General features: G+C 39.8%; 1 protein-coding gene across 1 annotated transcript; it reads left to right on the top strand.

The window, feature by feature from the left end:
• Positions 1-4500: 4500 nt before the first annotated feature.
• Positions 4501-15809, top strand: LOC139736160 (serine beta-lactamase-like protein LACTB, mitochondrial; the record flags this gene model as incomplete). Its single annotated transcript, XM_071646891.1, has 7 exons — positions 4501-4698; positions 8305-8371; positions 10684-10874; positions 12340-12676; positions 13625-13790; positions 14586-14743; positions 15335-15809. Coding segments are annotated over 7 exons (1548 nt in total), but the record flags the coding sequence as incomplete, so codon positions are not given.
• Positions 15810-16622: the final 813 nt, after the last annotated feature.

The raw sequence follows: 16622 nt of genomic DNA, 5'->3' as shown, positions 1-16622 counted from the left end.
AGCCCCATACGCATAGCGTAATTACGCTATGGCTATGCGTATGGGGCTGTTGGTCGTAGTTAGTATAGTCAGGTATCCTATTACCGAACGGTATCCTATTACCGAACGCGTACTTTGTCAATGGAGCGCGTACAACAACTCGAAAACGCATTCATTGCACTACGCGCTGTTATCTCACAGGGGAAGCCAGTGCCGAAAATTGCTAAACTGCAGTAAAAAACAAAACAAAACGTAATTTACCTCAAATTTACGTAATAATTGCTAAAATTTCGATGTTCGTTGTCCTGCGTTAATAAACATTGACCGAAAATGCAATGTACAATTTTCCCCATACAGAGGGCGCACGTTCGGTAATACAATACGATTTGCGTCGGTAAAAAGAGACAATTTTTGTGGAAGGGTTATTTGAAATACGGATTTTTTCTAGAAGTTGGCTTATTTTTCAAGTATTTTTGTTACAGCTAAAGTCATCAGCATTTCAATTATCTATAAGGATATTTTTGGCTGAATTATTGCATAATGTTGCCCGTTTGGAGCAATAAAACAAAAATCGTTCGGTAACAGGATACACCTCCATACCTTGGTTGAGGCTTTCCGTATTACCGTGCACTTTCATTGACTTATTCGCTATGCTTTACTGTATGTACCTGATATGCATGATCGCACTTCTGACATGTTAGTACACATGTACCTCGATACAACTCTTTAATTCGCATCAGTTTTCACCACTCAGCATTCGATTAGCATAGTTCACACATATCATCATCGATTACTGTGAAATATTTTCAACGGAATTATAGTACAACTATCTACTCACAACGTTTGGCTCATCAAAAAGATTAATTCATCATCCCAACCTCACGGTCGTCTGTCCATTTCAAACGAGGAACGTCAGTAATATGCACGTACGTACGTATACCGCGCGACCAACGGCGTGGCGTGCGCATGCGATTTTAGCTTTGCCATTGACCAAGTGCTGAACGGTCCACGCGTGCACGCATAATACGTGTACTCTATGATAACGTCATTGAAATGATAGTCTTGATCCCGGTGCGAGAAGAAAAAACAAATGTTTAATTAAAGTAGTAATTTTTTTAGTACAGTATTACTGATGACACTGTTACTCTTTAACAACGTGTAGTTATATTTTCAAATAAAAATATACGATAATATCCAAAAATAGTGTGGCATTTCAAGCAAACACCATTCAACACCCACATGTCAGCTTTCGGGAAAGACTATGGAATGGTTCCAAATTCGAACCCTTAAGACTTGGCTCCCTTTAGGGTTCGGATTTGCACCCCTACACCCATCCCGAACCCTATAAGGTGCCTTTTAGTTAGATTTGCTCGTAGGGTGAAAATATGAACCCTAATAGAACCCTAATTTCTCTGTGTGTACGCGTCGACTGCACATTAAAATTTTATCTTTTTGCACATTTCATGCAAAGTCATTGAAGTGCTTTCAAAATAGATATACTAGGCAAGAATTGGCAATACCATTGTCATCTGCAGGACAGGTTTTCTACACGAGATTTGATCTTAACCAAGGAGATTTGTTATCGATTCAAACCATACAGTGTAAGCATCCTCCTCGGCAACCCATCGTCAAGGATGCGTTGTTATTGGTGAGAGGTCGAGGTGTAGATGTTTGTGGGCCGAGTTGGCGGAAGCAGAACTGCAGTCGTCACGGCTAGCTAGCTAGCACAGCTAGCAGTCAAGTTGTCGGATGGGCGATCAGAGGCGAGAGAAAGCAGAGCCGATGTGATGTACGAACGCGAACGAACGCTGGGATTCCCGGGGGCGCTGTGGTACGATCTCGACGTCGACATTCTGTATCCTTTCGAACGGTGAACCGGACCCTGTGTGTGCAGTTGAAGCACCAACAATCTGAGGCATAAGCCCCCACCACGGTAAGAGCAAGGAGTATTAGCCTACACAGCTCCTTGGTAAGAGACCACAGCTTGCAACTAACAACTCTAAATGCAAGTCACGAAGTACACTGTAAATGTAAATTTTACTTCAATACTCATAGATCTATAGCCCGACCAGACGCTGTACATGCAGCGACTGGGCTGTGTATTTTATAGTCAAAATGCAAGTAAAGTTTAACTTCTAAAACCAAACATCCTTTGACAAAACAAAGTCACCTCTGTGATGTTTACTCGTACCACCCCTCTGCTCTATCCCTCTAATTCAATGAATTGTTCAATTGTAGCCTTGGCAATGAATGTGAATAATTGTGCCAATGAATGAATCAATCCTCGATTTGAATTTAGGCTTAATTTTACTAACGTACAAGGCACTGTCAAACGTTTATTACATGGCATGGTCAGTGCTGAAAAGCCAAATAAACTAAAAAGTAATAAGAATTGTTGTACATTGTCATTGAGGAAGGGGGGGGGGGTGGGGGGAGGAGCCAGGTACAGTGTAGTATGCAGTTAGTTTATATTAGGCTGGTAACCTCTGCAATTCATGAATCTGTGGAGAAAGTGAGTTGGCCAAATCATGATATCGGTTCCCTCTCGTTCTGCGTGTGCGTCTCCACTATGTGCAAAGTCTATGGAGGATGAAAGAAGTCCCCGGCTATGACGAAATGAATGGCGGTGAATGGAGTGGGGACCTATTTCACGATACCAAAATGCCAGTGAGTCACACAAAAAGGAAGGTTAGGATACTAAATCATAAATGTTGCACAATTGAAAGAAAGTACTACTACATTGTAGACCCTAGCAAAATATCAGACATTGGGATTGGTGAGTTGATTTGCTATATATGTGACCTTTCAATAATAAAACATATTTCTGTGAGGTTTGATAACATAAATTTACACTCATTAGACTGTTTTCTACAATATGTACAACAGTGTACACGGGTCCCCAAATTATACTTCAACTGGTTGAAGGGCATGACACCAGTTATAATTTGGTTTACAAGTCATAAAAAGTGAGTAGAATTGTTTACATGAAGAGTTACCCCACTGTACACCCAAGGAGGTTCGAGAAATAGAGTCACAACAGTCTTATTCGCTTTGGTAAAACGTCCCATGCTCGAAACCGCCACTCAAATTTATTTGAAGTAAACATGTATGTGTCAAACTGGATCTGCCGCTCAGATGCGAAGACAATTGACTCGTGTCTCATTGCATAATCACCAGCCACTTTCCAAGGAAGATATGTCTTTGTGATGGTAATTACTTTTCGCTATCCCTACTTACAAACGATGGGCGGTAGACAATGGCACGGGGGTGCGTGAATAGAAATTGCTCAAATATTGCTGAAATAGATATCAAAATTACTCGACTGTATGTGTCTGTACGCTAATTTGACATATTGATTTATAAAGAACTATTCTTGAAGATGATACCATATTAGTTTCATTTGGCGGAAATAAGGAGAAAAGTGATAAAACCGGCTTTCCATGGGGGTAAAATTTCAAACACTTTCACAAAATACGGCTCAGATTTACACTTTTGCACATATTTTTGAACGGAATTGACTTTGTGTTATCATTAGGTGAAATTTCATTGCATTTGATATATAAACGAGCAGCATACCCAGAGCTACAATGTGTACCAAGTCTCACACATTCTGAGTGAGACTCAAGCATTTAGGGTCTGTCTCACGATCTCACGCATGACACCCATTTTTCTCACGCATCGGGCAAAGTCTGCAACTTGGGCCTATAATAAGGAGCATAGCTGAAAAGATTAAAGTGATAGTTGCAATTGAAGGTATATTTTCCTTTTTTCTTTCAAAATAAGTAAAAAATAGTCACTTTAGTATGTACCTGATTACACCATTAAGAGCTAAAAATTGAAAAAGCTCCCTACCGTGGGAGGCCACAGGGGAAAAACCCCTCCAACACCCTCGCTCGCGTGCACATTCGCTCGCCGAGATGCAGAATCATGAAAATCTCACTCATAAAAATGTTTTGAACTTGGCATCCCTGCATACCTGATATTATGTTAGCGTTAAAAATGAATCTTCAGATTGCTCAGAAAGATGGCGGCTTCAAGCATCGAACATCAAAGGCACAAATGCACCTGTGGAATTCTTTTGTCCATCCATAGAAAACTAACAGCTGATTGAATAATTACAGTCAGTTGTAACTCCATCTCTCGAACCTCATTGGTACACCTGTGGCTGTAACTCTATGAATAATCTTTTATAAATATAAAGTGTCTAGATCTATTCATTCTCCCTCTCTATTGGAATACAATGGCTTCATCAGTGCAATGCGGAGCCTTCATATGTACAGCTGTATGTAAACATAATCAGTTTGGTTTTTGCTGTTCAGTTGCTCCTATCAAGGCCCTGTGTCTGGCCCTTTCTGCAAGCGCACTCTATCAACAGCTTTGCCAGCATTAAAGTCAAGGATGCTTTCAGGTGGCATACCAAAGCTACGGTCAAGGCTGACCTCACCACTGACCAGTGGTAGCCGTAGCCGTAGAAGTCTGCTGCTCTCCGTTGGAGCTCTCGTTGGCGGCGGTGTTGCCGCTTATGTGACCGTCCACAAACTGAGAGATACCCCGCCATTGCCAGAGTACAGGGCCTCGTGTTCAGCATTGGAAGCACCTCAGCGACAAGAAGGGGCCTGCAAGGTCACAGATGAAAGGGTAGAGAAAACTGGAGTGACATCAAGGGACAAGTATGACGCTGCAATCCGCAGAGCGAGGGATCTTTTGCAGAGAGCTAAAGTAAGTGATACAACTACAGCTGTATTAAACTTTTACCTTGATTTACCCTGATGATGGGCATAGAGTATACAAAACAGGGGCAGATCCAGGAATTCAATAAAGAGGGGACACCTTTACAAAATTAGAGGGGGGCATACGCACCCCCCATTTTTTCTTGTTATTTCTTTTGTTTTGGCAAAAAAATAAAGGGGTACTGCACAACTTATTTGCCCCTCTGCATCCTCTTGTGTCTTGCTACAGATATTTTATGCACTACTATTTGCATACATAGGGCAAGAGCATTAGTGGGAATTAACTGTTGAACTGTTGAATTCACATTTCCATGCCTTCTGAGTTCTCTAAATTTGATTTGGAGGAGTTTATACTGTTGCTAGTGATGGCTTCCAGTGGTAGGCTGTTCCAGAGGGTGACTTCATGATGAGAGAAATTCCTTTGTCATAGTCTGAGTTTGTGTGGAGTTTTCAGAGCTTAAGTATGTGACTTCTCATCCAGGAATAGGTACTATATGTTGCTGGAAGAAATCTTGGCTATGCAAATCATCTAGGCCATTAAAGATCTTAAATATCTGGATCATATTATTTGCTCTGTTTCTCCTGAAAGACAACATTTGGAGGCGCAGTTTCCTTAGTCGTTCTGTGTAACTCGGGTCTCTCAGACAAGGTAACAGCTTTGTTGCTCTTCGTTGTACATTCTCCAGTTTGACAATGTCCTTCTTTATAGAAGCCAAACACTGCTGCAGTAATCTGAGGATGAACGAATGATAGATTCATGTAGATAATTGTACTAAGCCTCTTTCATCCGGGTTAGAGAAGGATCTCTTGATTAATCCCAGAAGTGGATTTGCCTTGGCGCATATTGTACTCTGTTGACATGGTTGGAGAAGTGTAGACTAACTGTCGAAAGTTACTCCAAGATCGTTTTCATGTGTTACTTTGAGAAACTTGTACTGATATGTCATCAGGGTTTAGACGATAACTCACTCGAGGTTTTCTCTTTCCAAGGCACATTATTACTTTACATTTCTTGGTAAATTGAATAAAAAAGAAAATTGCCAATCTTTGGCCCATGATGTGAGTTTGAACAAATCTTCGTGAAGGTTGTTATTATCGTTCTCTTCATGTCATGAGGCATACAGTTTGGTGTCATCAGCAAATAATTTAACCATGGAAATTGAAGATATCATCTCTGGTAGGTCATTGATGAAGATGACAAAAAGAATTTGGCCAATAACACTTCCCCGAGGAATTCCACTAGTTATTTCACTTTCATGAGAGCTGGCTCCTACTACCAAAAAGGTACTACTCATTGTGTATGATCAATAAGAAATGCTTCTATCTAGTTCCAGATTTGCCCCCTCTGTTTCCATATCCATGAATTTTCTTGAGCAGTCTTGTTTGTGAAACACTGTCAAAGGCTTTTTCAGGCCAAGTTCTTCTACTCCTCGTGATTGAGACGGTTGACGTCGTCAAATAATCTTTTGTCTTCTGTGTACTTCCCCATTTGTTCTTAATTTCCTTTGAAGTAGGCATAGCGAGCAGATCTCCTCTGGTCTTCTGTAACAGACATCGTCAGTTCAAAAGTTACAGCTAGGTGATCACTCTTACACAGTGGGGCTTTAGTTTTATAACATTAATCATTTCAGGCAGGTTTGACAATATAAGGTCCAGAATAATACTCACCCATCCTCCGAGTCAAGTGTGTTCAGTATTGACCAATTGGTTGTAAGTGCACAATACATTCCATAAATTTGTAGCTGTAACTCTCTCTAGAGTCTGAAGTCTCCAACCAGTAAATAATGAGATAAATTTAACTTCCTGATGTCAGTCAATAAACCCAACGGTGCTTCGTTGTTCTCTGACTGACTATTGGGTCTTTGGTGCATCCTATGAGTGTACTGAGTTTACACGACGATGATTGGGTGCATGCTACACCCAGCACTTTTCATAAATTTGTTTCCTTGCACTATAACCATTTTGGCTGTGAGCTCTGCTTTAATGTAAATAACTACTCCTCTTTTTTGAAGTTCCAGTTCTGGCATAAATGTATCAAATCCTGGAATGCTGTACTCAACATCCTCCACATCTGAACTGGAAAATTTTGGACACATCTCAGTTAATGCAATAATCGCCGGTTTCTCAGTTGCAAGTCTATGCAATACCTCATTTCTCTTGTCTAATAGAGAGTCAACATTGCTGTAGAAAGACTTGATTGGTAGTCATTGATCAATTTCCTCCTCCTTCCAATTAAACTTCTTCATCACTTTCCTCCTCGGGCGAGATAAAATCTCTGGTTGTTTCCTGTCCTGGACCATTGGTGTTGGAAGGTTTTTCTTACCTTCTTTCCTTTGACTCTGAAGCAGCATATAGTAGCACTGACATGTTAGTAGTCCTCTCTCACTGTCATACAGGTGTAGGTTTTGGAAAGAAAGGGAAATGATTCTCGCAGTGAATGTTGTGCTGTAAGAATTATTTGTCTCCAGCTCAGTGTAATGAACCAACCTGCCCGATTCTCCTGGTGACATTGATACCACAGTATAAATGTTTAAATCATAGGCGATGCATGAGCTCACCACTGTATTTGTTCAAATTGATAAATGTGTGTCCGTCTTTGTGAGCTCTGTAATTAATCCTATCTCTTGGAAATCCCTGGTGATACACTCAGCGAGAATGCAGACCTTTGCCAAGCAGCTCATTTCACCCATACAGGCATGATGAAAATCGCCCAATTTCCCAATATAGAAGCCTTTTGTTTACACATCAGCTGCCAGCTACGCGGCACCTCGCCTGAGCAGAGCATACACTTTTTTAAGAGTGTGTATGTATGGAAACCTCAAATACACGCAGCTTTAACTCCCAAGTTCATTGACCCTATCTGCCAAAAGATAGTAATCTTTCAAAAATTCGTAAGAATTCCTGGATCACTGCCAAAATTTAATAATCTATTCTGTGCATCATTATCAACTTCTCTTGCAAGTTTCATTCAAATCTACAATTTTTTGAGTTATTTTGCATACAGACAAACCAACACTGGAAAACAAAAGCTCCTTCCTTGGTGGAGGTAATAAGTAAACAAACAGTAAACGTGTACTAGCAGCATGATGCATCACAGCATTAATACTATATTTGCAATTAATCAAAAATACTCTTTTATCAAACAAGTGCCAAATTATGAGAAAAGTAAAGAAGTCAAAATCGTATGGACCTATGCATGTCATTAAAAAAAAAGAATAAATCCACTTCCTCTTCCAAGTGCGAGGGGGAGCAGTTTGATTCATACAGTGTATTTATATAGCAGAAATAAGATAAGGAAACATAGTGTGTTGCCCCTGGTTACTACAGTGTATATCATACTATGCTGTCATTCCCTGAAGTTGTACTGTCAGACACTAACAAATTGTGACTCTTGAAATTGTACCATCAGATTCCCTGTACTCTATTTCAAATTAATAAATCCAAGTGAAATAAAATGATTAGACAAAGAATGAAAATCTGGAAAAGTATTGTGGCACACCAATTCTCTACTTCGAGCCTGTTTTAAGCTGAACTTGTACAGAATGTAGAATGTTGATCTCACAATATTTGATGTTGCACCTTATTGCATCCTCAGGATGAATGTGGAGCACCTGGGATTGTTGCTGCAGTGAGTGTTGATTGCCAGCTGGTCTGGGCAGAGGGTAAGTGATGAAAAACTGGCTGGGGTTGAGTGTCTTAAAGGCACATAGACCTTGTAGTTGCAGGGGCGCTGCTGGATGATAGTCCTGATCACTGTTAGCATTGATACAAAGAGTAAAGCGCGTGGGTGTTGCTACATATAGGTAACGTTGCCTTCGTTGTCTCTTCTGCACATCATGCAGTCTGTAGTGATGCCAGGGTGCATGCTTCTTAGTATGACATCACAGAAGAAGTTTGCTAAAGCTGCCGTCATCAGCCGAATCATGAGCCGAACTGTGATTGGACCACTGACTACAGTGGATCGGACTTCTTCGGGCTCATGGAAATGCGTCAAAGCATGAGTGCTAAATAGGAGTCGATAGGTCTCTGTAAGAAACTAGCGCTGTGCGGGTGTATGTGCCTTTAAAATGTGATAGCTATAATGGGGTTCAAATACCAAGGTGTGGAGAGTTTCATTTAAGTGTTCATAGAGACCTTTTGCTTCCTGGAAGAGGCATTGTACAACCAGAGGGAAACCTTGAGACATTCTATGATGCAGTGGCGGATCTAGAGGGGGGCGCACCGGCGCACGCCCCCCCCCCCTTATTTTTCGTTTAAAAAAAAGAAATAAAAAGAAAAACAATGAAATGAAACCCGGAAATGGCACCAGAAATATTAGTCACGCCCCCCCCCCCCCCCCTTTACAGAATTCCTGGATCCGCCCCTGTGATGATGTTCTCACTAGTCAGCCAACCCATTGATTACAGGAATAGGGTGCATCATGTGCAGACGACTCTTGTTAATATTAAAAACAAAGTCCTTGGGACCTGCAATTTTCTTTCATTATGTTGAAATTTTGTAACAGCAGAACAAAGATAAATGTGTGTAAAGATAATAGATGATGATTTGGGGACCTGAATTTTTCCTTTGTTATAACCATGTTTGCTGTAATGGGATCACACTGTATTGAAACTTCTCCTTACAGCAGAAGATCTCAGAGCCACTGTTCTTATTCATAAGTGTTGAAAGACTCAAATGAGAAAAACAAACAAAATAGACACAAACAAAAAAGATGATGACAATAACCACTCTGTGTTATTACAGAACCTCTCACCTGGCTCATTGCATGATGAAAGAAAAAAAAAAGTTGCCTTTCCAACATACTGCAGAGAGTAAATTTTAGACAGGATGTACAACAACAGCGCTCTTTCTGTCACTGCGCCAGTCCAGAAAAATATGGTGACAATATGGGCCTCTCTCATGTAAAGAAGTTATGTTTGATACCAAACATAATCAAACGAAGTCCTACACAGTCTGATTGGCTGAAAGCGAGTTATGTTTGATCCCATGTTTGATATCAAACTTAAACTTTTTTTTATGCAACAGGCTGTAATATAATCTCAAGCTTATTAGTACTGTGATATCAGTGGTCAGAATATGTTTAACCCTCATTTGTGTATCTTCTTGTGAAAAACTATCAAAAAGGGAAAAGTTATTTTGCAAAAGAAAACAACAACAATAAACAAGATCAAGTAAAATACAATGTATAATAGAAATTACCAAAAGAGCAGTTTACAATGTAGGTCATATGATTATGATAATATGTCTGATCATACTTTGGTTTGTTTTTGCCTTATTTTGTTCATGAAGTGCTGTTTATTCTTAAAAGAGGCCTATGTTCACAATGTTCTAGGCAGAGCAAGTCACCTTTTCTTTCTTTTTTTCACTAACAAATGAAAGTGTGGCTCCCAAATTCAGTGCTCTCAGGATGGAATATGTTATCCACTTTTAGAGTTTGTTTTGGGTTTAAAAGAAGGGGCTATTTCCTTAAAGCTGTAGTCATATGAAAAAATGTATGACTCAACTCTTCTTTGACTAAATTACACATGGACCAAAGAATGAGTCACATCAGTCACAATTACATGCTGCTGTTTTTATATCTCTGGTGTATATCACTCAAACTGCTTGATTACACAGATGTAGAATGTACAAGTCCTTTCATTGCACTTGCAAAGACCAGTACTGTAAAATATATTTTATCGGCATGAAATTTTCATGAATTGGAGCCGACGGCCTTTTTCGCAGCATGAAATCTTTGCGAGTTGCCTCTAATATTCAATGCATATAGTGTGGACAAGAACTTTCACATGCATTTTAATTTTGCGAATCTTGGCTCTCAGGAAATTAAAATGTATGCGAACATTCCTCGTTTTACAGTACTTTGTGTGGATGTCTGTGGGAGAAACTGATAATAATGCAAACTTGAAATTACTTTATTCTTGAAGCAACATTTGTAATGCACACTTGATTTCTCTCCTATCTGCATTGCACCCAGGTCTGGGCTACTGTGACGTCGAGAACCGCATTCCCTGCGGTCCACAACATGTGATGCGAATCGCCAGCATCAGCAAGTCGCTCACCATGACAGCTGTGGCCAAGCTCTGGGAGGAAGGCAAGCTTGATCTGGACAAACCGGTGCAGGATTATGTTCCAAGCTTCCCAGAGAAGGAATGGGAAGGAGAAAAGGTGGGTAGAGTTGTTTTGTTTCCTTATATTGTCTTTTAGCCAGTAGACATTAGATATTGTTTGCGATAAGGTTTAATAGTGACTTGTGCTCCGTGTTTTAGTCAATCCAAAACACGGAGAACAGAAAAGCACTCTGAGAGCGCAGACCTCCACCAAGCAGCTACTTTCCACCGATGATCTTTTACTCTTCCCTAAGAAATTTTTCTTCTCTCCACCACTGGGGAAAAGCTCTTGGGCTCTTCCATAGAGATTAGTGATTTCCACCCATAGGTATACATACTGAAAAATTGCCCAATTTCCCAATATGGGAGCCTTTGTTACGTCATAACCCTCAGCTGCGCAGTGTGCCTCGCCCTAACAGAAACTAGAGCGTGCACTTTAGCGCGTGTATAAAAACCTCAAAAATGCGCAGCTTGAACCCCCAAGTTCATTGACCCTATCTGCCAAAATATTGAAAACCCTTCATGAAATCCATAAAAATTTCCGGATCATGACCCAAATTTAATCATCTGTTCCTTGTATCATTCTCAATCTTTCCTGCAAGTTTCATCCAAATCTGTGTACAACTTTTTGCATGACCATGAGATGATAAAACCATTGTGTGCTTGCATCCTATTCCGTATTCTGCTACTTTTAATCTTACTACTCATATATGTGTAGATTAGAAGCCTACATAGTTGGGACAGATATCTTTCATCTCAGATTAAGAAATTTCCATTCTCATGTGTGACCCTTCTTCACAAATCAACCAAAAGCCCTTTTCCCAATTTTATGTGAGAACTCAAAATAGGTAAACTAGGTCATCCAAATCAATCTATAGTCTTGTATATTTTCTGAAAGAGCAATTTGTCTACATAATCTTAAAGTTTGGGTTATATAACAAATGGGAAATTATGTGGGGGTTTTTTTAGAACACTTTTTTTTTCTGTACAAGAGTGTGATTACACATGGTTCAGAAGCCCCTCTTCATTTCTTGAAAACCCTTTACACATTCTTCAGTTTCAACTCTAATATCTTTTGAAAGGATGATGCTACTGATTTGAAAGTTAGCTTTAGTCATCGATAGAATGTGCTGATAGAGTGTGCAAAGTTGTAGCTTAATCTGATAATTCCTTTGGTGGGGTTGCTATAGAGTTTTACATCATGCTGTTTGTCCCATTCATTGCACAGAGCACAGCTTGGTGTGACTGAGCACTTGAGTAGACCAAAAATCTTCAAAACCTCTTTTCGAGCGTGTAGTCCCCCCCCCCCCCCCCCCCCCCCCCCCCATTACTTACGTGGGTTAGGAAAGCCCATTTGTATAGAGTTATACATCATTTTAAAGCTTTGAATCTGCTCTTTTAGAATCTCCCCTTAACTAGAAGTCCATGTCTGTCAGCTTTTGGTGGTTTTGTGATGCAGGGTCACCTATAGACCCCATGTCCACATGGGTCTCTCATTATTTACAGGTTTGTCTCTTTTATAGGTTACCATGACAACAAGACATCTCCTTTCTCACCTTGGAGGAATTCGTCACTATGATAAATCTTACTTGAAGAAGAAGGACAAGAAAGAAGAAAATCCTAGTGAAAAGGACAAGGACAAAAATAAAAATGCTTCCAACACCAAAATGGAGAATGTTTCAGTGGAGAAAGGGGACAAGCCAAAATCAGAGAAAGGGGACAAGCCAAAATCAGAGAAAGTGGATAAAAAGCAAAATGTGCCTGACAGCTCCTTTGAAGAAATGGTGTCAAAAAGGGAGTTCAAGTCCATCCGTAAATCCCTGGATTTGTTCAAGGATGATCCATTAGTGCATAAACCAGGTGAGTTCAGTTACAGCTCGTTCTGTAGAACAAAGCCTGGCAAATTTTTAGTATTGCTGTTGTTGTTGTTGTTGGTACAATTTTTTGAGTGCATTCAAATCAGAATATAATACACCAAAACAGTACTTTTTCTGAACAAATTGTTATAATTTTATTATTTCTTCTTTTTTTTGTAGGGGGTGCATAGGCACCGGAAACATTATTCTGGAAAATTAAACTGTAATATATTAAATAAACAATACCTCACACATACTGTAAGAATGTTCATGTGGAGCATAATGTAAATAATCTTAGCCCATCACCAGTGTTAGTGTGTGTGTATGTGGGGGGGGGGGAGTATTGCTCTTGTTTCTTATTTTTTATACTTTTATATACATGTACCATGGAGCAAAGATAGTGTCATCATTTACACAGGTTATCTGACAGTGTATCTTATGTGTCCACTTTACTTTGTCTGATGATGTCATGTCACCACAACACTTTTAGAATGAAGTGAGGCATCTTACACCTGTATTCCAAGGTTATATTCCAAAGGAATCTGGGTTCGTTAAAATGGGGACTTTGAACATCAGAATTTGTTCATTTTTGTTGAAAAAAATGGAAGATCTCTACTCCTTTGCTATGTGATTGTACTGCAGACATTGTGTTCTTCTGTTTGATTCCTGTCAATGCAGTAATGGGAACAATTACTGTAAAAGCTGTTATTTTCACAAGGGTTTGATTTTTGTGAATTTTGCGAATCATTGTCGGGCCATGAATTCCGAGTGTCATGAAGGGACAGGCATTAGTGCATTTACAGTGGCCTTGGTGTCAAATTTGAGGAAATGAAATGACATCTCAAGAAAATATCTGCACTCCAAAATAACAGCTTTTACAGTATCTTGTCTCAGACTCAGTAAATAAGCACATTGATAGCCAACCCTAACTTTATGTCTTGACTGACCATAGGTTCAAAGTACCTCTACACCACACATGGCTGGACGTTGATTAGTGCAGTAGTGGAGGCAGCCTCTGGCAAGGACTTCCTGGCTTACATGCAGACACTCCTCACAGAGATGGACCTCAAGGAGACAGTGCCTGACAAACCCATACCAATCATATACCACAGGGCCAGGTATGGTATGAGCAAGGAGGTTCAAGAGAATGGAGTCACAAGGGGCTTATTTCCTTTGAAGCCACGGTCGATGCCACCACTCAAAAATAATATTTGAAGCATGTACCAAACGAGATCTGCCGCGCAGATAGGAAGACAATTGACTCATGTCGCATTGCATAATCACCAACCACTTTCTAAGGAAGATATGTCTTTCTTACTTTTTGCCATCCCCACTTACATTGTATAAAACATAGGTGATATATAATGGTAACAACATGGGGATGCGCGAATAGAAATGGTGCAAAAAAATTATGAAATAAAATAGAAAATTGACTAGGCATGCTCAGGCACTAATCTGGTATATCTGTTGATAAAGAATTATTCGTAGAGATTTTTTTTTGTCTGAATGTTGATGAGAATTACAATGTTTTGAGTCTTTCCTGCCAGACTGTTTTCTTTTTATGTGGCATTTTGTCTCTGTAATTCTCATCAATTTTCAAATACTCCCTCAATGACTCAAAGGACTGTTCATGTTTAATGTTGCTACAAAAATATCAATTTTCAAAGCAAATGAATGAGTTATAAGGATACGAATGGATGAATTTATCAAGCTGTGCTTGATAGAACTGGAGATGCAATACTTTTACAAAGTTACCAAAAATCTAAAAACAGAATGGGATGTCAATCAATGATAAGATTGAGCTATGTGTTATACTCAAGTGCAACTTTTGAATGGAAACTTTGAGGTACACATTAAGCTTCATGCTTCACAGAAAATTTGACTGCATTGTTTCCCTTTTGTACTCTGATCAGGGGCTACCAGTTCAACAAGAAGGGACGACTGGAAAACACTCCCTACGTCGACTTGTCCTACAAGTGGGCAGGGGGCGGATACCTCTCGACGGTGGGGGACCTGATCAAGTTTGGCAACGCCATGCTGTACAGCTATCAGAAGTCTCCAGAAGACAAAGGTAAGTGTATCAGCAATATGGCTGCTGTGTGTCATCAAGCACATACCAGCTTCTATTTAATTGGCATCACTTATTTCCTTTAATAATCTAAAAGAAATAAAATCGTGGGAGTTACACAGACAATAACAGAATGCAGATGTAGGAATAATAACATGATTGAGCAAATTTCGAAGATGCATGTCTTCAAGTTAGTTTTGCTGTTTAGGCTGATACAGATATAAAGAGGATCTGCTGAGGTGCTAATACCAGTTTGTAAAAAAAAAAAGAGGTCATTGAGGGAAGGGAAGGACTATAATGGACTATTTCTTATGCAGTGTAGCAGTATTAATCATTTATTGCTAATTGTCAACGTCTTTAGAATTCATCTGAGGGTAATTAATTTACAGACATAGGGGTATTCTTACAAATATATTTCTAGGAGAGTTATCATCATCATTGCAGAATGTTGTGTTAACAATGTCCTTGTACATTCTGTTTGGTGTTATCCACACTGAGTGCATGTGTATGCAGACTGAAAGACAACCAAGAATTAGTATGATCAGGTTTAAATGATTTTTTTTTTGTTTTGTTTTTGTTGTTCTCTCGATTCAGAAAATCTACCGGGCTTGCTGAAACAAAGCACGATGCAAACAATATGGAAACCTGTCCCCAATGCCAAATCCAAACCGTCGAATGAGTCCTGCTACGCCATGGGCTGGGCTGTCGTGGAGAGAGAACAGAAGCATGGTCAGTGCCGACCCCGACGACACTTTGTCTCTCACAGTGGTGGAGCAATGGGCTTCAGCAGTTTGATGGCCATAGTCCCATGCCCAGAGGATGGCGTCGGTGAGAAATGCGAGGCTAACTCTGTGAGCAATGACCCAGTGGAACTGGACGGCAATCAGAAGGAATTGTCGAAGAGCGCCCTCAATGGGCTTCCAAGGGGAATTGTTGTAGCTGCCGTTGTCAATTTGACTGATGTAGGGCTGTCAAAGCCTGTGCAGGAAATAGGTGAAGTATTTGGCAAAGCTGCATATAGTTGATGAGCGTGAATGCGACAATTCCTTCCCTTTTGTTTTCACTAATATTGAATGATGGAAGAACCTCTGATCAGGACATGATAAAGAATTACAGGCTTACCAAGAGATCCGAGTATTGTGGAATTGTTTTCTTTTCACCACACAGAGACAATATTTCTGGAAATATATATATTTTTCATAAACTTGAAAAAGTAATGGGGTGCTATGAATGTTTTATTCTAATAGTGCTTGATCAAAATGTGCAATGTGCAATTGGAAATTGTATTGTTTTCTTAAACTGTATGGCGGAAGTCCTGTTTTAAACCATACTACATTCACTAATCTCCCCAAAGAAGAAAGAAAATTTAAAAGCATGTTGTCTGAACAAAATAATGAGAAAAAAGACTGCCAGTAACGAGAGTATGCCATATGACATGCACAAGTGTAATTCATGAGTTTACTGACTTTTGTTCATAACATGGCAGAGTGAATGGATCATTTTTGTAATATACAACTAGGCGACTCCCATGATAACGAAGTCCTTGGGACCGGCAGTTTTCTTCATAATATCAAAATTCCATTATAGCTGAACAATCGAGTGTACAGAGATGTAGATACAATGATTTTTTGGGGGGCCCGAATGTTTACTTCACTGTAACAAGAGTTTTGTTACGACCATCTTCATTATAATGGGAGTGAACTTCATTATGATTCATAGATGTTGCTTCTACAGCATATTAACCAACCAGATTATTTGCCTGCTCCCCCCAAGTAAACCATTGAGAACGAGTCCCAAGTATACTCTGGCAAGTGTCTATGGAAAAATGTGTGTTGTAGCAAAATCGGTCCATCCTCAACGGGTTAAGTTTCTTAGGCAGGAA

Source organism: Diadema antillarum, unplaced genomic scaffold (assembly GCF_040938485.1).
Source record: "Diadema antillarum isolate AM-2024a unplaced genomic scaffold, OU_Dant_1.0 seq00000628_RagTag, whole genome shotgun sequence".
NCBI lineage: Eukaryota > Metazoa > Echinodermata > Echinoidea > Diadematoida > Diadematidae > Diadema > Diadema antillarum.
This window is presented reverse-complemented; position numbering and strand designations above follow the sequence as displayed.